At 39.6% G+C, this 24,623-nt stretch overlaps 1 protein-coding gene across 3 annotated transcripts in view; it reads right to left on the bottom strand.

Annotated features, from left to right (window-relative positions):
• Positions 1-2,504: 2,504 nt before the first annotated feature.
• Positions 2,505-24,623, bottom strand: part of rab26 (RAB26, member RAS oncogene family) — a 122,989-nt gene continuing 100,870 nt past the window's right edge. The window contains exons 6-11 of one of the 3 annotated variants that reach the window (XR_003691362.1): positions 22,016-22,081; positions 20,986-21,042; positions 18,323-18,399; positions 9,968-10,106; positions 3,705-3,797; positions 2,505-2,823 (exon numbers count right to left, since the gene is read on the bottom strand). Coding sequence is in view for 1 of the 3 variants with exons in the window: in XM_028568437.1 (XP_028424238.1) it covers positions 10,004-10,106; positions 18,323-18,399; positions 20,986-21,042; positions 22,016-22,081 (303 nt within the window). In the remaining 2 variants the exon portion in view is untranslated. Of the gene's footprint in view, positions 2,824-3,704; positions 3,798-8,645; positions 10,107-18,322; positions 18,400-20,985; positions 21,043-22,015; positions 22,082-24,623 lie in introns of those variants that run through there. The other 2 variants (XR_003691363.1, XM_028568437.1) reach the window with 2 other exon arrangements.

Raw genomic sequence — 24,623 nt, 5'->3', positions numbered from 1 at the left:
GATCATTGATTATATATTGAATCTAAACTGTTGATTAGCTGGGCTTACGGGGCAATATGTATCTCTCAGTAATTGATAGCCATCAGTATTCAGTCAAGCCATAGTATAAATAGTATTTTATATATTGCTATTTCAGAAGACGAAGAAGAAGAGTGGTCAAAGCAGCATCTGTAAAAGGTTAAGAGGTTTATTTTCCTATAACTTCTTCACAATAAAAGTCCCCCGTTATTTTATAATTGAAAATGTATAAAAGGAAATCTGGGGGAGTTTGAATGGGTCTGACGCAGCTGATACAATAATACTATTATCTATAATTTACAGGTGCTATGCTTATAGTTGTCAGTAGAGAGAGAATATCATTAATTAATTGTAATACATGTGTGTTCTTCACCATTAAGTTGCTTTGTGTATTACATCATTTTGGTTGTGTCATAACTTTTCTCCATTCAGATGACACACACACACACACACACACACACACACACACACACACACACACACACACACACACACACACACACACACGCACACACACACACGGCTTTGTTTGGGTTTCCCGGTCACTTTGGCGAGTAGAGTGGACTGCTTGGCAACTAGTGACAGATGAGCACGCGGACACAATCAGACACACACAGAGGAGAGCCATCGGGGTTATGGTGCCCTCAGGTAGGGTTAATGACAGGGAGAGCAACCGGTACAACAGATGGCCCTCGCTAATTCATAGGATGGCCTCTGTTAGCAAGTGCCGTGACTATGACTGTCTGTTATTTACTTATTCACTCCACTGCACACATTAACACATATTGGGGCATCATGGTCCCTCCTGGACCCATTCTTTGTCTTCTGCTTGCCTCGGTTTCTGTGGATGGAAATAAAAAATGTGGAGCGACTAGGATCTATATATGAATATATATATATATATATATATATATAAAGATTACACCCTAGGCTGTTTAAAAATTGCATACCGATTAACTTTTTTTTATCTCAGTTGTAATCTTTACACATTTCTGACGATTTTAACCGATTCTCGATGCATAGTCACATCCTTACAGTTGAGATGAAGTCGGTGTGGAATTTGCTGGTGTGCTCTAAGGCCCCTCATCATGACATAAAGGCGACGTAACGTCAGCTGCGAGTTTGGGACCACGGCTCTAGACGTGGCCACAAGACTATGTAAGGCAGGACCTTCTCAAGTTTATATTGTGTGGTAATGGTGAACATTCTCTAACCAAATTTGCAATTCTTCTAATGGCCAAAACCAAGCCAAAAACCGAGAGAGGTTCGGAGCAAATGGATCTAAACCTTTTATGGTGGAACATAGTGGAGGGACTGAAAGACACAGGACAAAGTGACAGTAGACGGGAAGAAAACATGGCCCCAACACTGGATGTACTTAACCATACTGTAAAATGCATTTATCTGTTTTCAGAAATAATTCATCTCTCTGGCCATACATGAAGTTTAATGCACCATCCCTCAGTCCTTGTTCATGACATCTGTTGATCTTCATTTCTTACATCTTCCAGTGATAAAACAGCAGTGAGCAACAAGTGCTGCCTTTGGCTAGACTCAGGAAATCTGTGGTACGAGTGCGACCCCTGCTGACAATGAAAGGCATTGCAGCATGAGCCAGGCTGATGCTAGAGGCTCACTGTGAACCTGATCATGTCACTTATAACTGAGTTTTACTGTGTATTATAGTGCAAAGTTTCTAATTCGTGAAATAATTGCTCAAAACAAAGTTTTGTGTTGGAGTTTGTAACATTTCAAATTTTTGATTTTGACTTAAAGACTTGAATTTTCACTGTCACTAGTGTGCAATCTCCTGTAGCCTATTATGCCTTTGAACAGAAATCTGGGTTGCGTTTCTACAAAAGAGGATTAGGGCCACGCGTGAAAAAAAGTATTTGAGTGCTGAGTTTGAAGTCAGAATTCTGAGGAAAAAAAGGTCAGAATTCTCAGTTTCAAGTGAGTTTAAAGTCTGACTTTTTTTCTCAGAATTCTGGCTTCATGAACTCGGAATTCTAACTTCATTCTCAGAAATTCTGACTTTAAGCTCAGAACTGAAATACCTTTTTCACACGTGGCCCTAATCGTCTTTCCGTACATTTCAAACCTTGCGCACATTTTGCAAATTCAAGAGATAATACTGCAGCAGAAAAAATACACACTCATGTTGTGGCATACCAAAGGTTTCTGAGGTTTAAAACAGCTCGAGAAATGTGGGTGATAATAGAATGATTAATGATTCGCACTTAAATGACTTCAAGTTTAGTAAATGTGTAGTTGCATGGCAGTCACCATACAAAAAACAGGTCGGCAGGCCTTTCATTTACATCTAATTAAAGCCATTGTTGGTCATTTCTTTATTAGGAGTAACCCCTTAAGATTCAGCATCTCGTTTTTTGGGGGGGCTTAACAATTAATAAATATACAGTACACTCATAATTAGACACAACAGTTAAAACAAAAACAGACAAAAAAGACAAAAAAACTAAAACAAACATCATAATCAGTCAGTCATAATCAAGTTTGAGGCAGAGCGAGAATGAAACAGGATATTAATAATGATATTAGAAGAGGTGTTACCATGGCGTTGTAGAGGATTATGGACAGGTACAGTTGGTACTGTAGTAGGAAAACAGGGCATTTTTAAAGGAGTGAAGAGATAGAATGGATCAAATGTAGATTATACCAATCTGAGGGGGCTTTACACCGAAAGGCTTTCTTAGCTGTGGACAGAAAAACAAAAGTTGTGTAGAGTGACTAAAGTTGTTTCAGGTATAGGCCTCAGGTCAACGTGTGCTTCAAATCGCCCACCTAATAAAAAAAGGGAGGAAGAGGAAATATTTCCGGGTGTTATTGTCAAAGTGTTCCAGACTGGCACAGGTTTCGGACATTGGAATAACCATTAGTCAGAGTGTGAGTCACAGCCTGTCTGAGCACACGGTGTTGATCATGGATGCATGGAACCTTATTTTCCACGCACAGCGAGGGACACAATAACAGGAGAAGAGAGAGAGCGCCAGACTGGGCACAAGTGGACACAACACAGTAGAGATGAACGTTAAAAGGACCGTTTTTTATTTTTTTTCATTGCCGCTGTCGCACCAAATGCTTGCTCTCTTGGGGGGCAATAATTGTAATTGTGCTCTCTGTACATTTCGAGTGTGGTCTAGAGCTCAGGGGCGGGGCTAGAAGGGGGGCACAAGGTGGCAATGCTGGTCGTTAGCCAACTGACCAGCCAGCCCGCTTCTAAATAAATAGCTTTTAATTATCTAAACACTCTCTAACAGTCAAACCGAAACGCTGAGCTCCTCTTTAAAGGCTTTTCTGCCTTTAATTTGACAGGACAGCTAGGTGAGAGAGGGGGGAAGACACGCGGGAAATTGTCACAGGTCGGACTCGAACCCTGGCCCACTGCGTCGAGGCATTAACCTCCAAATACATGTGCGCCTGCTCTACCCACTGAGCCAACCCGGCCACCAGACGTCATAGGCTTGAAACCTACCAACCTCATGTCTGGTCCGCATGCCTCCCTGATTAAAAGCTTTAAGATTCTTTCTCATTTTCAGCTGCTTGGCATGAATGAATGCTTTGAATGTCCAAAAGAACACAAGAATTTCCATCTCCAAAAGGTCTAATTATTACTACGGTACTGAAAGAACAGTTTGAAAATGTCACAATGTTCTCTTGCTTACCTGTATGACGTGTGTTCCTCCCGTAGAGTGTGATGTTGACCCTTCTGCTGGTCACTGTGTTTTCCTCCTCCTCCTCATTCCCTTTCTTCTACCCTGTTACAAACAGTCACGGCGTCAGACGTTTTAAGACCAATTAAAGCCAGGCTCAGTATTGGAAGGGAACATGTTACCATGACCCTGCACTGTGTTCTATGCTTTTCCAACTTTTTTATTGTTTTTAGGCAGAACGGAGAAATACAAACTGAACAAGGAGAAAACCCCCTCTGTGTTCTATGCCTTTGAAAAACAGGGTTTAGCCAATGTTCCCCACCCACACTGTAACCCATCGTACCATCCAGGTTAATGTGGCCTGGCCTCGCTGTCCCCCCGCTCTCCCTCCCACCTCCTCCCACATTGAAGTTTCAGGTATCATAAACATTTCTGGAGGCAGAGATGATAGTCCTGTTTTGTTCCACATCACATCCTTTAACAAAAAAAAAAAAAACAATCCATAGCTATTAATTAAGTTATTTAACTTGGCCGTGTTAGTTTAACCGGACATTAGTTCTTCTGCTGGAGCTGAAAACACTCTTGTGCACAGAGATCGCTTTGTGGCTTAAAACTCCGCTTAAAAACCAAAAGGTTAGCAATGTAAATGTAAATGATGTAAATGGAGCTCTCCAAGAGTTCCATGTTCAAACTATTCAGGGCCATGAGGGAGTACGGGAAACAGGCCTCCAAACTACATTCACTGGGATGTGGGATCAACCCAAGCCTAGACGCAAGAAAACTTATGAGTGATTTTGGATTTGAATTGTAATTTCAAGGCTCAGTTTTTTTGTGATTGTTGCAGGTCAAAATCCTTGATTATGCGGCACGTATTCTTAAAAAATGCAATGGAATATGCGGGATATTAATTCAATTTTATGCAATGGAATTGCGGGAACTTGAAAAAACTGCAGTTTGATGAAAAAGAGAAAAAAAAGTGAAATACCCTGCTTTTGGATGATGTTCACGTCGTTCCCATGGCAACAGGGGAAAATGGCTGCTCTTGTGTGAAGTAAACGCAACATTTTTCAACTTTCGGCTAAGATATATGTGACTTTTTTGCAACGAAAATGCGGGGATTATGAAATCATGCAAGCCCCGCATATTTTGCGTGGAAATCTGCAATTTATGCAGCGAAAGTGCGGTGTATTTGAAAAAATGCGGCCCCCGCATAAATATGCGGACTTTGGCTGATTATGCATTGAATTATGCGATCGCGTAATCACATTTTTCTTGAGGGACTGGCTATTATGGATCCCACGCAACTTCTCAGGTAAGTCCCGCCCTACCAAGCGGCCCGATTGGTTGGGATTAGGCATTGACCTCTTGAAGTTAAGGTTAGGATAGCCGACTGGTCAGGGGATAGGACCTGAACAAATCGGGTTCCATTACCTTGCGTAAGCATGGACGCCTGGCCAATAGTAGTGTGTGAATGCTTATTGAAGGGCGGGTCTTGGCTTGAAGTTGCGTGGGTTCCATAATAACGCCTCTGAGCAACACAGAGACTAATGCAGGCTTTTTGTAACTAGCTGGTAGGCCTTTTACTAGGCTACACTGTGCTTTCTGGTCAACCGGAATAAAATAAATCAGATCCAATCCAATTCATTCAAACTTCTGTGCAGGAGTGGTTAGACCAAAAAGTCATGGTTAACTTTCAGTTTTCTTTCTCTCTTGTGATTTAACAATTATTTTTATTAGTTCATAAGCACCAGAAGTGGACTGCCAGAGGATCTGAGAATATTGATATTTTTAAAATGTAAACTAACAACCCATCTTTTTAGTCTGGAATATAGCGTTAGTGTAATTTGTGTGTTTTTATTTAACTCTCTGGCTTTTTTACGTACTGTAGTGTTTTTATAATTTTGTGTTTTTATTATTGTATACCATTACCATTTTTATCATTTATTTGACTCTTTTTCTGTTCAATATTTCACTGTTGAACATTATCATTTATTTGATTCTATTCTACTGTATGTTATTAACATTTTTTCAGGTTTAACATGCTGTTTTGTCAGTCGCTTGTATAGCACTTGGAAGTGCATTCCATTTGTTTGAAAAGTGCCATATACAGTTAAATGACCTTTGGTTGACTGGACAAAAAGGAAAGCAAAGTGGGTCATTTGCAGTGGTGGAAGAAGTATTCAGATCTTTTACTAATACCACACTGTAAAAAAAATACTCTGTTGCAAGTAGAAGTCCTGCATTGATAACATTACTTAAGTAAAAGTATGTATCATCAGGAAAATGTACAAGTTTAAAAAGTTTAAAGTAAAAGTAAAAAATCCTCACATTTTAGAAACCAGAAAGGATCCAAACAGTTGGGTATTTAATGGTTTAATCATTTCAGCTGGACTTGTAGGTCTGTATATAGTTGAGCAGTTTAATTTATAACACATAATGTAGCGGCGTAGAAGTAGAAAGTGGCACAGAAAGAAAAGACTCAAGTAAAGTACAAGTACCTCAAATGTATATTTAAGTACAGTACTTGAGTAAATGTACTTAGTTACATTCCACCAGTGGCCATTAGTCAAGTGAGAGTGTGTTTTTATAAGAGCACCACAACAAGTTCCATTACATTTACCTCTTTTGGTATTCCAAGGCACTGTAAAGAGATGGTGCTACACAGGGGCGATTTTAACCCTTTCTAAACTTGATCCTGGCACCCCTAAAAGATAATTAAAAAAAAAATAATTGTCTGTGTTAGTCTATTGTGGGCTAAGGAGTTCTGCTCTAGGAATATCACAGCATCGTGGAAACTAAACCCAGAATCTAGACCCCTGGATCATTCAGAAAAAAAATCTGAGCCATTTTTTAGAAAATAGTCCTCGTCAGCCATTAGTGCAAATCGCATATATCTCTAATTTTCAAAGGTTGAAACTGCATTTTGGAAAGCTGATTTTCCATAAATAAATGTCAAATTTCATTTGTAATACCGACTCCCATTTGTAGTTATGGCGCTGTGGCTCAGCATTAAAGTTAGTTTTCTCAGAATTGTTGGTGTCTTTCTAGTTACATAATTCAGTGTTTCCCCTATCATGATGGTTGTTTATTAGTTAGTTTATTTATTTATTTAGGATCCCCATTAGTTGTTACTGTAGCAACAACTATTCTTCCTGGGGTCCACACAAAAGACTAAATGACTGAGACTAAATTAATTCTCTGTAAATGCTTTTAAATCCAAAATGACAGAAATGGAGGCAGACTCTTTAAGATGTCCGTGTTTTCGATCATATTTTTCCTAGTTACAAAAAGGGCCATTTTAAATTGATGTAACGTATATTGTTTTGCTTTAGTTCTATTTATCTTTGTCCTTTTGGGTTTCTTGTGCTGCTGTCAGTCTTGGCCAGGTCACCCTTGAAAAAGAGATTTTTAATCTCAATGGGTTTTCTCCTGGTTAAATTAAAGATTATAATAAAAAAAAACAGCCATGTCAATATTGTAATATCACGACAGCCAGATGGTGGCGGTGTAGATCCATGTGTGAGCTTCACCACGGCTCACCCACAGGTAACAACAACTCATTCTCTGTTGACTGATTCTTTATTGTTAACACTGGAGATTGATACAACAGAACAGTATACAGGTTACAAGTTAACAAGAAATGAATGACTTCTGATTTATACTGAAAATCTATTGCAAAATATGTATATCAATATTTAGTGTACCCATATAACGCATATAATAAAGCAAATTCAATCTGTATTTATAGTATCTTATGATACAATTCATATTTTAAACATAAGCAGACAGCATTATTAAACCACATTTGATAAAACATCAACAAACAAAAAAAAAAAAAGATACAAATTCCGGTGAAATGCCATAGTTCAGCTAAAGATCCAATAACAATGGCTACATTTCTACGCAACAACATGTACTACAAAACAAGTGAGGAATGGGTTCAGTCAAACACTGGCACTTTATGCTAAGTTCATGTTTATTTTATATATTGTTTGGACATTTTTAAGCATTTAAATTAAGAATTAAATAATAAAAAAAAAAGTCGGTGTAGCAGTTTTAGACATTCATACAATAGTATGTATAGTTAAAAATGTACAGTGTACTTACAAAAAGTGGAGATTAATATATCCTCTTATCCAAAAAAACACAAGATCAATAACTCACATACTAGCTTTATCTGGAGGTTACAACCACATCTCACCGTCTTCATTGGACCATGGAGGAGATTTTTGGAATATTGAATAAATCCGTATTGTTGAAAGTTCTGTTAAAGCTGACAGGGTTTATCTGGTATTCATCAGAAGATCGACTCCATGTGCTGAAGAAGAGAGTGAGATGTGGTAGAAAGCGCCAGAAAAGGCTACTCTAAATGGACCTTGGATCGAGATTTCTTTTCCAACTTGTGTTGCAAAGAAATTCTCATGTCAGAGAAGCCACTCAGAGTGAATCTTGTGTTTTGGATGTCACGGTCAGTGATGTGTCGATGTTTTAGCTCCGGTGCTGTGCACAGACTCCGCCAGCTCTTATTCCAACCTGTGGAGATTGGTCTGGCAATGGGAGACTACGTTGCTACTAGTCTATATCCACGACCTTTCACTTCCGGGATTGCTCCGGTGCTGCCAGAAATTCCTTCTTTTCGGCCAGATGTCCGTTTCCTTCTGCTTTCTTTGTGTTGGAATTTTAAACTCCGGTCGATTTCTGAGGACTATGGTTAACTGCTCCTCAGATCTCTGCAGGGTAAATCCAGACAGCTACCTAGACGATCTGTCCAATCAGAGTTTTCTGTTGCACGACTAAAACAACTTTTGAACGGACATAAGTTCCACCAAAACAAGTTCCTTTCCGAGGCTATTTTGCAGCAGTACCGTTGCTCTGTGCGGCGCTTAGCACCGCCCAAGAAGATTGTGATTGGTTTAAAGAAATGCCAATAAACCAGAGCACATTTTTCTCCCATCCTGGAATGCTGTGTGGACTTGCCAGACCCTCCTCTGGAGGGCTGTGGAGGAAGGTCTGGCAGTGCGAGACTACGTTGCTACTAACTGGTTGACCAGCGTGGTCAAGTAGCCTTCTAGCTGCTGCAATGTTGCCACGTTCATTTAAAAATGTCATTAGCCAGAAAAGAATAACAAGAATGAAAAAAAAAAATACAGTGAAATGTGAGCACTATGAACAAACAGACCAAAATATCCAAAATCCATTGGCAACATTTTTTGGCTGCACAATTCCCCCCCACCCTATAGCATACAAAGACTGTAGGCAGCGTGTTTTCATTACACGTAGTCACACATTTCTGTAATAATGAATGAGTTATGAAAGTAACAATTGAAATCAATACACAACACAACAATAACAACTATTTTTCATTTACATTTGTATTTGACAACTGGAATTGCAGGAGGGACGGCAGCCCAGCCCCCTTAATGGACCACCCGGGACGGGACATTTAAGGGACTTTCCCTTTCTCAAAAAAGATAGACTGCTAGAAGTGCCTTCTATCATAGAACAGAACCCTCTGGTTTCATGCCATACAAACGCAGAGTAGAGTCAGTCTCTTCGCTGATGATCTTGTTATTTTTACATTTAATAAGGTCTACTCATTACTATGGTAGGTTTAAAATGTTTCGCATAACAGCTTTAAACCTAAACTAAACAAACAATCTGTGTATAAAAAGGTAAAGCGCTCAAATAAAAATTTCACAGATCAGTATAATGATAGTCACGATCACAAGTATTAAAAAACAGTTATCATATGATATCCTGTACATAAACAGCACACAGTGCCATTTGGCAGCTTACATTAGGTGCAATAGTTTCTGTACAAACGTGTTGATAAGATCTAATCACTTCTATTACTTTAACCAGTTCGATTTAACATTCAACATATTTGGGTCTATTTTCTTCTTGTTTCAACAAGACAGGTATTTTCAAACTACAAAGCTCCAGGGCACAAAATTAAAATGACATTTAAAATATGTACATCACGCTGATGGGGAAAAAAGTAAAGGCTGTGAAGTAAAGTTACAAAGGTATGTGTGTGTGTGTGTGTGTGTGTGTACATGCGTTTGTGTGTGCAAGCATGTAGATAGGAGTTATATATATTACATTCACAGTTGCAGAGGATAGGTGTGTTGGTAGAGAGAGAGAGAAAGCAAATTGGCCATACCTTTGAAACCAACTTGTTCTCACACCCAACGCGTAAATTTGTTGATACAAACAATGACAAACGTCATAATTCCCAGACACACCCGGTTAATTACTACTCTAATACAATGTACCTGTTCTCTCTCTCTCACACGCATACAGGATGTGGTCTACGTGCGGCAGCAGCCGACAGTCCTCATTTCTTTGTCGACGTACTGCTGCAGCTGAAACTTAGGCTCATCGGGCTCCTTCATGGTCCTGTGCTTCAGTTCTCTGAGAGTGAGAGAGAGAAAAAATACACATGAGGCTGTGCTAACCCTAGCAATAGGTGGAGACAGGCAGAATTCAAACTGCACTGGGTTTTGTGCATTATAGAATATCACAACAGCATGTCGTGGCAGTCAAATACTTCTTAACGAATGCACCGTGGCATGTTTTAGACAGTGATGCAAGAAGTTCACAGATCCTTTACTTACATAAACAGTACTAATACCACAGTTACAAGTAAAAGTCCTGGATTATAAATGCTACTTAGGTATTTAAGTATCATCAGGAAAATGTACTTACTTTTAGTAAAAGTACTCAATGCAGAAAAATCCTCACATTTTAGAAACCGGAAACGATCAAAACAGATCAACTAAGTATTTAATTCATTTCAGCTGGACTTGTAGGCCTGTATACTGTTGGGTAGTTTAATTTATAATAAAACATATTTTATAAACTCAATGTGTTTTGTGTGCAAAAATCTTAATTTGTAAAGTCACTAGTAACTAAAGATGTATGTAATGTAATGGAGGAAAAAGTACAATATTTCTCTCTGAAATGTAGCGGAGTAGAAGTAGAAAGTGTCAGGAAAAGAAAAGACTCAAGTAAAGTACCTATAATGATGTTTATTAACATGCTCTGTCCGTTCGGAAAAGAAGAGGACATGTCACTTCAGCACAATTGCATATTTTCCAAAGCCTTCCATTTTTTTTTTTTAGCTAAATGAATGTGAATTTCCCAGCCTGATCTCACAGAAATACGTGAAATGCCAAAGACCTCATAACACCTCATTATATGGGTGGCGGCAAATAACGTGCCAGCACCATAGAAAGTCCGCCAATGGAAAATCAGTTAGGATCCTTTGTCGTGGTGGACACTCAAATCCCCTGGTTCAACACAGCCCAGTAGAGAGAGAGAGAGAAAGCATATTTCCAACTTGTTAAATACAGACGCTTGGTCAGTGGCTGTCGGCGCCGGACACTGATGCAAAAAAATAAATAAAAATAAAATAATAATCACCCTTTAGCGTCTGTATTGAAGACGTCCCAAGAGCGTCAAATAGGACTTTCACCCAGGAGACCGGGTGGATGGAGAAGCCAATCAAACACGGGACTTTCAACCAGAAGACAACAACTTACGTACGTGACTTAAGTTACGTAAAACATGCTTGCTTATTTTAAAAGGTGCCCTGCCACATGTATTTCATGACTTTGTGGTAATGTCTGAAGTTCTACCATGGACTCTGTAACATTTTATGTGGAATAAATGCCTTGCTTACCTTGTCTCAAGCCATTCTAGCATGGTATAGAAAGCATACAGGAAGGATCAGCTCGATTTGTGCCAGTTCTCATTAATATTCAACAAGCTAAGCTGTTTGAATGATTGGCTAACAGCTAGCCAATGAGAGCCTGCCTGTCAGAATCCTTTACGCAGCCCAACTGGTCAAGCTAATAAATAGTAATGAGCTCAGGCAACATGATGTCAGACTGACCAGCTTTTGTATCTGGCCTGATTTCTCTGCTTATTTCTTTTCAGTGGCTAGAGCTGACAAAGGAGGTAGCAGTTCATTTTCACATTCACAACATAACGCATAACATATGGGCCTAACATATTTCAAAAAATGCAAGTAAAAACGGTTTTGTATGGCAGGGAACCTTTAACCCTAACCTTGTGGTTATGTTGCCTAAACCTAAATTATATCTGTGGCACACGTACCAACCTGTTCTCATTCCCAACTCCTAAAATACGGACGCTTGGTCAGCGGCTGTATGGAACGCACCGGGCAGAGCAGCAGCTCGACTGCGGCGCTGTAAGATGATGTACTATTAGGAGCGACAACGGTGGCGAGTAGTATGAAAGACTGAAAATCTGCATAAGCAGGTTGGTTGGGGAAATGGAAGGGTCAAACACAGGACTTTCACCCAAGAGGCCGGGGTTCATGTCTCATTCTTGTCCCGTGTGTCACTAAAACGTACATTTTGTAACCCCACCCACCAGCTTTTCCTAAACCATAACTCTCCCGTTCTTGTGCCGCATGTCAGTTAAATGTACCTCACGACCCAGGGCCTCAAAAAGTGATGCCAACAGTCCCGACAAAGGGTGTCTAAATATGACGCCAGAGGGCTATGCGCTACAGGAGACTTTTTACGTCAGTAACAAACGCCAAAGGCACGTACAGTACAGAACATGCCACCACCATGGAATGTGGTGTTAAGAGATCGTGGTCATTTCACATATTTCTGTGAGACTGGGTTGGAAATTTCCAGCTACAACAGATTTCCATTCCACAAACTGAAAGCTCTCTGATACTTGATTGAGACAGTCGCTGTATCAGTGTGTGGTAGTGCAGCTGCAAGTCGTTTCAAGCCATTTCAAAACTATGTTTGGTGTACATAGTTGATGCATTCCAAGAGTTCATCAAGAGGAAACCCCAAACTGTGAATTTGTCATTAAACAGGTGTTAATTGTTTTGCTGTCTTTGCCATCAGCTTCAAACAGGTCCCTCAATTAGTGTTAATTGCTCCCCCATTGTTTGTTTGTCAGTTTCATGATCTTTATAATTTGGTTCCACCACATGCCTTTGAACCGTTCTTGTTTACGTGACAGATGGGTAAAGATCCAAATATGGAAAAACGGCTCTACTCTGACAGGCCAATGTACAAAAGGATTGCATGCTAAAACTGCACAAATAAGAAAAAGATAAAGTGTGTAATTCTAAAAGCCCCTGCTCAGGGTGAAATGTACCGCTAACTGCACTGCAAGAAAAATGGCAGTTCAGTGCTCCTGTGCCATTTTCATGTACCGGTATTTACATAAGGTAATATGCATACATTTGGCGCAAATGGCATCTTTCTATGCAAATAAACCTCGTCCAGTTTAAAAAGATCAGCGCTAATAGCCACACGCAGTTACAGTGAAATAATAAGCATCTTCAGAAAGTTGGTGGTAATTCAGCATATTTATGGTGGGGGGGGTCTCTCTGCCACTGTTCCGCCTACTGTGTTCTTGGCATAACGGCCAACATTTATTCTTTGCCACATGGATATTTGCAATAAGATGCTAAAAAAGGGCAATTTGTACCCCAATGCAAAACGTTACGGACGCGTTTGCGCTGTATTAACATTAGCGCAATATATTTAGTGAATCAGATTTTGAGACGGGGCATAGCGGTGGCAAGTGATGCCCAATTTATGGGTTGGTGCAATCCATTCTTTGTGAATTTGTATGAGAGTGTTGTCCTACATGACTGGACTTTGGGCCCAAGATCCTAAAGTTGACAAAAGGTACAAAATGTTGAATTTTGGTGAAATGTGTACCCTCTCTAAGTATTTCTATTAAATGAATTGGTGCAGCCGTAAAAACAAACATGGGTTTGAATATTTACTAAATGTAAACATCAAAAGATATCCTACCAGAGTATACAGTCACTGTTCCATTATTAATGTGACTATTATCGCCACTGTTCATCACACCCCCAACCGGCCCGTCAGACACCGCCTACCAAGAGCCTGGGTCTGTCCGAGGTTTCTTCCCAAGAGGGAGTTTTTCCTCGCCACTGTCGCACTGCTTGCTCTTGAGGGAATTACTAGAATTGTTGGAATTGTTGGGGCTTTGTAAATTATAGAGTGTGGTCTAGACCTACTCTATCTGTAAAGTGTCTCGAGATAACTCTTGTTATGATTTGATACTATAAATAAAATTGAATTGAATATACAGTGGGGAGAACAAGTAATTGATACACTGCTGATTTTGCAGGTTTTCCTACTTACAAAGCACGTAGAGGTCTAATTTTTATCATAGGTACACTTCAACTGTGAGAGATGGAATCTAAAACAAAAATCAGAAAATCACATTGTATGATTTTTAAAGAATTAATTTGCATTTTATTGCATGACATAAGTATTTGATCCCCTACCAACCAGTAAGAATTCTGGCTCTCACAGACCTGTTAGTTTTTCTTTAAGAAGCCCTCCTGTTCTCCACTCATTACCTGTATTAACTGCACCTGTTTGAACTCGTTACCTGTATAAAAAACACCTGTCCACACACTCAAACAGACTCCGACCACTCCACAATGGCCAAGACCAGAGAGCTGTGTAAGGACATCAGGGATAAAATTGTAGACCTGCACAAGGCTGGGATGAGCTACAGGACAATAGACAAGCAGCTTGGTGAGAAAGCAACAACTGTTGGCGCAATAATTAGAAAATGGAAGAAGTTCAAGATGACGGTCAATCTCCCTCGGTCTGGGGCTCCACGCAGGATCTCACCTTGTGGGGCATCAATGATCATGAGGAAGGTGAGGGATCAGCCCAGAACTACACGGCAGGACCTGGTCAATGACCTGAAGAGAGCTGGGACCACAGTCTCAAAGAAAACCATTAGTAACACACTACACCATCATGGATTAAAATCCTGCAGCGCACGCAAGGTCCCCCTGCTCAAGCCAGCGCATGTCCAGGACCGTCTGAAGTTTGCCAATGACCATCTGGATGATCCAGAGGAGGAAAGGGAAAAGGTCATGTGGTCTGATGAGCCAAAAATAGAGCTTTTTGGTCTAAACTCCACTCGCCGTGTTTGGAGGAAGAAGGATGAGTACAACCCCAAGATCACCATCCCAACCGTGAAGCATGGAGGTGGAAACATCATTCTTTGGGGATGCTTTTCTGGATGGGGCCATGTATCGCGAGATCTTGGCCAACAACCTCCTTCCCTCAGTAAGAGCATTGAAGATGGGTCGTGGCAGGGTCTTCCAACATGACGACCCGAAACACACAGCCAGGGCAACTAAGGAATGGCTTCGTAAGAAGCATCTCAAGGTCTTGGAGTGGCCTAGTCAGTCTCCAGACGTGAACCAAATAGAAACTCTTTGGAGGGAGCTGAAAGTCCGTATTGTCCAGCGACAGCCCCGAAACCTGAAGGATCTGGAGAAGGTCTGTATGGAGGAGTGGGCCAAAATCCCTGCTGCAGTGTGTGTAAACCTGGTCAAGAACTACAGGAAACTTATGATCTCTGTAATTGCAAACAAAGGTTTCTGTACCAAAATTAAACAAATGATTTTCTGACGTATCAAATACTTATCTCATGCAATAAAATGCAAATTAATTACTTAAAAATCATACAATGTGACTTTCTGGATTTTTGTTTTAGATTTGGTCACTCACCGTTGCAGAGTCCCTATGATAAAAATTACAGACTTCTACAGGCTTTGTAAGTGGGAAAACCTGCAAAATTGGCAGTGTATCAAAGACTTGTTCTCCCCACTGTATGTTATAGCCAGACAGATCTATTTTTTTCCACCTTAAAAGTAAAAGTCTGACATTTTATAAAGTACAATTATTGGCTTTTTTTGTCTAAAGTAAGATGAGAAGATAACCCATATACCACTCTCACAACTGTCAAATAAATGTGAAGCTACAGCCAGAAGAACTCTAAAACTTCACACTGAAGTCTTAATTAGCTCATAAGAGCTGACAGAATGTGACTTTGAATAATAAGAGAAACCTGCATTATCTTTCACTGTAAAAAAAAAATTATATATATATATATATATATATATATATATATATATATATATATTTTTACAAGTGAAGAAGAAAAATATAAAAAGGTACATAGAACAATTAAGGCACAAAATATGCATATTGCCCAGGGTTTTCAGGGATTCCCTATCACAGAAGTAAAGGAAAAGTGTAATTAGAGAATTAGAAATTAGAAAAGTGACAGATGAGGTGCTGGAGAAGTTTGGAGAGAGCAGATAAAAATGGAGAAAGATGTGAAAACTGAAAAGGTGTTATACAGATAGAGGACAGCAACAAGAAAAGAGCTGGTCTCATATTTTGTATATTCAACCGTTGTGTGCCACACTGTCAAGCTATTCTTGGCAACACCCCAAATGGCATCCTGTTACAATAACGAGGCTATGAATGGTAAACAACTCCACACAAACTGTCCCGTCACTACACATTTAGAAAATAGCATCCTCATTATTAACAAATATAAGACATGCACAACAATACTATAAGATGTGCTGCTGTCAAAGATCAACATTTGGTTAAGATACTGATCTCCTATTATTCATTTTTATTTGTCAGGGACAATGCACACTAATAAAACAAAAGTAAAAATGTGCCAGAATTAGCCTGGAGGCTACTTTACATCCGCTGTCCCTGTTAACAGCTCAATTTGTAGTGGTGTGCCTGTCTATTTGAATGCTTAAGTTTGACATTTTTTCCATTATCATACCATGGCCGTAGGGAACAATTGCCAATGTATGTCACGTCAAAAAATAAATCCTAATAACCCTCCTCTCCCCTATTATTACCAGACTCATTTTAAAAGATAAGAGCATTGGCTATCTTGCTCTTAGCTTTTAAACGTGCCTCGGGTTGACTCCTGTCTGCTGAGGTATGGCGTGATTACTTGAGGTTTTACTTTTGTGATAAAGCCCGTGAAATGGTTATCTGTGGCATGCTAAAAAAGTAGCAGAAGTAGAGAAAATCAACTCATGAACGTTAGCTACACAGCAATATCCATCTAAAGTTTGCCATTATTTAGCAGTCGTGGAATGTAACTATGTACATATACTTAAGTAATGTACTTAAGTACAAATGTGAGGTAATTATACTTTACTTGAGTCTTTTCCTGACACTTTCTACTTCTACATTTCAGAGAGAAATATTGTACTTTTAATCCACTAGATTAATCTAACAGCTTTAGCTACTTTACAAATTAAGATTTAAAATATGATGTTTTATTCTAAAATAAACTACCCAATAAGTACAGCTATAAAAGATAAGCCGATTCAACACTTAGTTGATTGACCGAACTGTTTGGATCGTTTCCAGTTTCTAAAATGTGAGAATTTTTCTGCATTGAGTACTTTTACTTTTAATACTTTAAGTACACTTTCCTGATGATACTTACATACTTTTACTTAACATTTTTAAATGCAAGACTCTTACTTCTAACAGAGTATTTTAACAGTGTGGTATTGGTACTTTTACTTTAAGCTATAGTGCATAGTTTCTGTCTTCCCCATGAGGAATTCTAAGTATTGACAACAAAACTGTTGGCGCGTCCACACGATACGAGCCTTCTGTGACCGCGCACCGCATCCCCACCCCTCCTCCACAAAGTTGCTAGTAGCCAAGGAGGACACAGAGGATTAAAAAAACATGGACTCTTCAGAATAGGTCGTTATCTTCACTCAAGCTCCTGCGCGGGAAAGTTGCCGGACGCCACAATCTTCTGAACATTAGAGATACAGAGAGAGTTGTGTGGAGCGGATAGTCTTAATTAACTTTGTAGCAACTCATTTGGCAATGGCGTGAATGTAACGGACGTTCATTAATATCAAAATGTCACGCACTAAAGCTTCAAGTAAAGGATCTAAATTCTTCTTCCACCACTGTTATTCAGTGTGTTTACATGCACAGCAGTAACCAGGGTATGGCCTCAAGTGAATAACCGGATGATGCCAGTTCTCCCCGTGTACATAAAGGGAAGAATGGGAAACATTACGGGAGCGACTCTACCTCCGGTACAGTAGGTGGTGCTCTGCCAACGTACAACTGGTCAGAATAAGACTTTAATCTTCAGGTTGACCTTTGTCAAAATGTGTCTCTTCGTCCGTCTAGACATGGGTCTTCTTGATAGTACTTGCCATGACGAAGTCCTCAGTGGGTTTAAAGGTTTAAAGCTTGTTGCTTCCAACTGCTCTCTTGTATTTCCGAGTCATAAACCTCTGCAGCCGAGTGGGGAGGGGAAGTTATAACCTACAGAGCATACGCAGACGCGTAACCCCAGCTTACCCCGGTTAAGATGTAAACATGCACGCATACCTCGGTTACCAAAGGACTTATCTAGCTCTGTTAACCGGGGTATGAGAACTCAGATTTTAGCCAGGGTAAGGTGTTTACATGGCATTTGAGAAACAGGGGTATTTCATTAACCCGAATATAAATCAGGTTTTTAAACTACATGTAAATGCACTGCACTGGTTTACATTAGCCACCATAATCAAGTAAGACTATTGCGTCATAACCTCAGTGTGTTGAACTGAGGAGGGGTGTGTTTATGCTAAGATTTGTAAGAGGAAGATTGTGTAACGGCTTCTCTCAAAATTTACATATTCTTTAAAAGTTTTGAGAGTTTGTGCGCTCCTTCACACTGTTGTGTTGTATGTATGTGTGTGTGTGTGTGTGTGTGTGTGTGTGTCTCACTTGGCCACTGCAGTGAAGGCCAGCTCCACATTCAGTCCAGATTTAGCACTCGTCTCCATGAAGGGCACTCCAAACTCCTGCACAGAGAAACGGAGAAACATCTATCATTAAAGTGTGTGTGTGTGTGTGTGTGTGTGTGGGTGTGTGTGTGTGTGTGTGTGTGTGCGATATGGACTTGACACTCTTGTATGTCTGACGCTGACAGGAACAATTAGATTCAAGATTAATTACGGTTTTGTCACGTTTTCAGAATTAGCAGGTTAGGACCCAAATCGCAGAAGAAATGAGGAGGAGGTAAGAGGGAGAGTTGCAATGATTTCATAATAACACATAAACTTACAGTCCAAGTAAGCCGGCAGTAATCCAAAAAAAAACAAGAAACGGGGGTAAAACTAGGATCACTTGGAAACAGAGAACTAGGCACAGGCAGAACGTCTTAACATAAAGTAGGACCGCGAACTGACAGCACACCGACTAAATACACAAGGTAACGAGAAACAGGTGACACGAGGGCTGATCAACAGGTGAAACACATTAGGCCGGGGCAGGCAATCAGAAGGGTGGGAAAACACAAGACAGGAAGTCAAACAAGACATGACACATGGGAAGTGACCCTACAAAGTAAAACAGGAACTAAACAAAACAAAACAAAACAAAAAAAAAAAAAAAAAAAAAATATATATATATATATATATATATATATATATATATATATATATATATATATATATATATATATATATTATTATATATACACAAATTATTATAATGGCCAAATTTCATATTCATAAGTGTAAATTCACTGGAAGGAAACATGCTTTATTGCATTTAGCAATGAGTTTAAACAATACATTCATTCAATTCAACACTAATTAAAATTTACATAGATCTTTATTCCCATAGTGTTAAAACTGTGATATTGTTTTTTCTTTCTGTTTTCTTTTAAAGCGCTCATATTGTGCTTTTTGGCTTTTTCCCTTTCCTTTATTGTGTTACATATCTTTTTTGTGCACATTATAGGTTTACAAAGTAAATGTAAATGGACTGTTTTTATATAGTTATTATAGAGTGTGGTCTAGACCTACTCTATCTGTAAAGTGTCTCGAGATAACTCGTGTTATGATTTGATACTATAAATAAAATTGAATTGAATAGTGCTTTTCTAGTCTTAACGACTACTCAAAGCGCTTTTACATAGTACAGGTACCATTCACCATTCACACACATTCATACACTGCGGCCGAGGCTGCCGTACAAGGTGCCACCTGCTCATCAGATAAACATTCACACACATTTACACTCGGATGCGCAGCATCGGGGGCAACTCAGGGTTCAGTGTCTTGCCCAAGGACACTTCAACATGGGACTGCAGGGGTAGGGATTGAACCACCTGCTGCTCTCCCCTGCTGCAGCGGCTCTTTTTGTTTTGTTGTGATGTTGAGAAGCAAGACACGGGAACTTTCTTTCTGGAGCATTTATTCAGAGACAAACTGAAACCTACAGTGTACATTTACTACCACTGCTGATGTATTCTCTCCTCTGATAGCCGACAGCTGTCTTCTCTGAGCGCATTCACTGTCACTCTCTCTCACTAAGCACCGAGCTGTTCCTTAAAGGAGCTTCCCCGGTCTTGTAACACAAGGAGAGCCTGCCAGAGCTTCTTGTATTTGGTCTGAAAGTCCGAACCATCCAAAAAATGCTTTCACACTATAAACGAACCGGACCATAGTTCAGTTTGGTCCGAACCGAGACCACCTCTTTTTATCGGACCAAAATTTGGTCTTTTGATCCGGAGGTTTCACACCTGTAATTTTGTTGTGGATCAAACTAAAAAGTCTGAAAGTCCGGACCAAATAAGGTATGTGTGAAAACGCCCTTAAATTGTGGATAACATGATATCGCTATATGACACAAGTGTCGTCTTTTCCTGGTTTTAAAGGCTGCATTACAGTACAGTGATGTAGTTTTCTGAACTTACCAGACGGTTCTAGCGTTCCACTTACTTATTATTTATTTAAAATCTCATTTTGTAAATATCTTGTGAAAGCACCAATAGTCAAACCTACAATATCGCCGCAATATCAATATCGATATCGATAGATTTGGTCAAAAATATTGTGATATTTGATTTTCTCCACATCGCCCCAGCTCTAGTTTAAAGTACCAGGAGAAGGATGGGAGGGTTGATAATGAATACCAATAATTTTAGCCTTTTGTAAAAAAAAATAATTCCCCAGAGAAAGAAATTAAACAGTGTGTAATTAATAAAATATGCTCCCAGGTGTAGTTATCTCATTCTGTGTGTGTGTGTGTGTGTGTGTGTGTGTGTACACACATATCAATATTCCAGCTTCTCCCTGCCACTACTGTTCGCATTTACTCTAACACGCCTCTCAGAGCTTATCTGAGCGAACCGGCCTGGAAAATTAAGTTAGCAAGCCCCCCTCATTTATTCTGAACAACAACAAAATGATGTGCCTCCATTATTACGTAATTACACACACTAATCAAGACACAGCAGCTACATAAGGGGGTGGGGGGGGGGGTTTCAGGGTCCACGTGGTTGCGTGGGCAGAGCACATCAAGTCGTTTATACTTGTTACATGTGTCAAAATGAATGTGTGTGTGTGTGTGTGTGTGTGTGTGTGTATTGTGAAGCTCACCTTTGCCAGCTTCTCTCCCTCCTCTCGCTTCACCATCCTGTCATGTGTCGAGTCAACCTAGACCCCATTGGACGGACAATATCAATTTAGAGACTGTAGCTCACACTGACACACTGTGTTTGGAGAGTGGGTAATGGTTATCAGGGAATTCACAGCTTTTTGCTGTCCATGTTTGACATGTACATCACTTTTCCTCTCATATGGCATACATTTCAATACCTAGTCATTTTTCATGTTTTACCAGCTGCTTTAACATTATTTGAATTTTTGGTTTGGATTTTCATGACCACCTCCCCTGAAAAATAATATCATAATAATTTGGACATAAATGTCACGTAAATAAGATGTAGAAGATGTTGACTAAATGTGGCCTTGACCAACTGCCACTTTGCTCGTTTGAAAGCCATGATGTCTCTCTCTCATGGGCGGGCCAAATTCTCTGGGTGGGCAAAGCAGAGAAAGGGGAGGTAACCTTGCTCCTTATGACCTCATAAGGAGAAGATTCCAGATCGGCCCATCTGAGCTTTCATTTTCTCAAAGGCAGAGCAGGATACCCAGGGCTCGGTTTACACCTATCGCCATTTCTAGCCAATGTTAAAAAACCTCATAAAGTGAAATTTTCATGCCATGGGACCTTTAATGATGCTAAGCTCCATAGAACTGAGTGGAACTGTAGAGTTGGGTGATAATTATCCTCTGTTCATATTACACACAGTCATTTGATACATTGTTAACAAAAAATATCAAATAGTGATTAGTTAAGCTTTGATGAATTGATCTATTGTCACTCTTCCAAAGGATAGCCTATCTGTTGAAATGACCAGTAAACACTCCATTTGAACATGGACATTTGAAAATCCAGTCTGCAATGCATATAAAGTAGCTACATCGCTTTCCCTCCTTCCAGATACATCCATAAATCCATCTCTACACTCCGATTCTCTGATATCTCCCTCTATGGTCCCTCCTTTCCCACCCTCTATGAGTCCATCTGTCCATCCATCTCCCAGTGTTGTCAACAAGGTCTCACCTTGTTGCCCAGCAGCATGACGACCACGTCCTGCTGAGCGTACTCATGGATCTCTGTCAGCCATGCCTGGAGACGGGAAAAGAGCACAGAGTGGTGAAGTAATCCAAAAAATGGGAAAGGAAGGAAGGGAAGGGAGAGAGTACGGAGGAGATAGACACGATACAGGGGAGGGATTGGAGATATTACAGTGGTGACAAAGGAGATGGATGGATCCACAGAGAGGGAGAGAGTGAGAAGGACAAAAGATTCATTTATTGTTCACTGGCTGCAGTTCGTCTTGACCTCCCTTATTCCCTGTAGATCCCCTGTTCACCCTTCTTCTCCCTCCCCCCTGCATCTCTATCCATCCATCTTCTTCCGATTATAGGCCAGCTCTCTTTTACCTGGCTTGGTTAAAACGCCCATAATGTCTCGGTGGGGTCTTTGGTACGCTGATTCTCTTCTTACATGCACTTTTCATAGAAATCTTGTCGGTAGTTCACTACAGCAAACGTGCAACCTTTTAAAAATGACCAGTGATGTCACTGAACAGCTAGACTAGATCAATGTAGCTATAAAAGAAGAAAAATGGTTGCAGTCCTTCCAGACCTGATTGGTATTGGACAGGTCAGTCTTCACTGTAGTTCATTTGATTTCATCCACAGAAAACAAACAAATGAATGTGCCTGGCAATATTCCAGTACACTGATTAAAGGTAATACAATTATGATAGGTTATTTGTGTATGTGGGAACAACAGAAGTGGATGTGACATTCCAGGGAGGTTGTAATGGACAGATATTATGCATAAACAACATTTGTTGCACAATGAGACCGACCTTCTTATCAAAGCAATCTATCATCGATACGCGATCAGCCAGGTTAATATTGGTGGCTTTTATGAGTTTATCACAAATGCATCAATATCTGCTTAATCCAACAATTAGCAACAAGAACTTGCAGCACATTCATGCCAAAGTAAATCATGATTTAGAAACTCAAAGTCTCAGCACTTACATGTATCTCCATACAATATAAAAACCAGATGTACTCAATATTTGACATGCAAAACTCTAGGGCTCTCTAATCCCCAGTCAGTTTGAGAGAGTGGGTTGCATTGCATAAACACTGTTGAAGCTGTTCAATTTAGAATTTTTTGGACTGCTGTTGTCAGCTCGCTAGCCACGCTAGATCCCACAGTATGCATAAAGCCCTGCCCACACTTTTTCCTGTCCTGCTCGCTTTTTGCCACAACGCAAGCCGTTATGCGCATTTTAAAGTATTGCATTAGAAAAGCCAAATAAAAATGGCAAAATTAGATCAAAGTTACGATCAAACTTTTTAACGCTCACTTGAGGCGGCTAATGCCTTTGACGAAAAAGAGTTGATGCACTAAATGGGATATGGAAATGCCTTGGCTGAATAAGTTTTAAAGTAGCGTACATTTAATACATATTCCTAAAGACCTCTCTTCATTTTTCTCTCATTGATGGGTTAGATGGCCAAGGTGTCATGTTTTGTTTTCGGTTCGCAACCTCTACTTCTTCTACTCTGTTTACTGTTGACTACAGCCATGCGTAAAGTGTAACCCATTAGAGCTGTGCTATATGAGGAAAATATGTGATTTGCGATATTGCGTTGCTTAATATCGTGATAATACAGATGTTAAAGTGTACTCAGTTCTGCATTTCTGCTGCTTTCAGTATTCCGCTAATATACAAGAAATGTATTGAATTTAAAACAAATGAAATCATTCTTTTACTTAACAAATTGAACATTGAATTGATTATAAAAAGGCACCACTAATAAAAGAATGACAGTTTTCTACTGATATTTTCTTTCAACTAACATCCTACGTTTTGCGTAGCCTAGTTTTTTTCTCGCTCCAAACCAGTTGATGGAAAGGCGCTTAATTTGCATTTCATTTTTGCAACATTTCAAAAGTTCGCTTAAAATCTGCTTGGCAATTGAATAGAAACACCACTACAGGGGTAAATGTCCCCCTGCGAAATGCAGTCTGACTATATCTTTAGTCTGCATTGAGACACATTTTTCTCTCCAATAAACTCCAAGGACGCAGTGTCAAAGTTTGAATGCTGCATTCCTGCTGGTTACCTCACGATCATCGTGACAAAACATGAAACTATTTCAATGTCAAATTACAAAATTAATTCTTCCAAAGTACAAGTTGAGTAAATGCCTTTAACATGGGACACTCAAAACTTGCCACTATAATCCAGACTAATATATTTCATTCAAATAAAAAAAAAAAATCATGTAGTTAAAAGATACAAAAAGTGGAAGGGCATGTGTAAAAAACACCAATTTATTCAGCTCCAACCCCCAACAAAATATCTACATGTAGTTTGACATTGTGGCGGTGTCTCGTTATACTTACCATCTGTCAGTAGTAAAAATAGGAATATATATGCGGGCTACAATAACTCACATTACAGCCGAGTAGCTGCCCTACTTTAATGTTTCTAATTAGCCCAGATGATTATGGAAATCATTTCAGTTATGGTAATTACTGCCCATTAACATTCTCTGGGCAGATATTTTATTGTGTGTGCATTTGTATGGGATTCAATCTAAATCCAATCTTACTTCCAACCAAAAGTTTGCATTTA

This window comes from Perca flavescens, chromosome 21 (genome assembly GCF_004354835.1).
Source record: "Perca flavescens isolate YP-PL-M2 chromosome 21, PFLA_1.0, whole genome shotgun sequence".
NCBI classification, from domain to species: Eukaryota; Metazoa; Chordata; class Actinopteri; order Perciformes; family Percidae; genus Perca; species Perca flavescens.
This window is presented reverse-complemented; position numbering and strand designations above follow the sequence as displayed.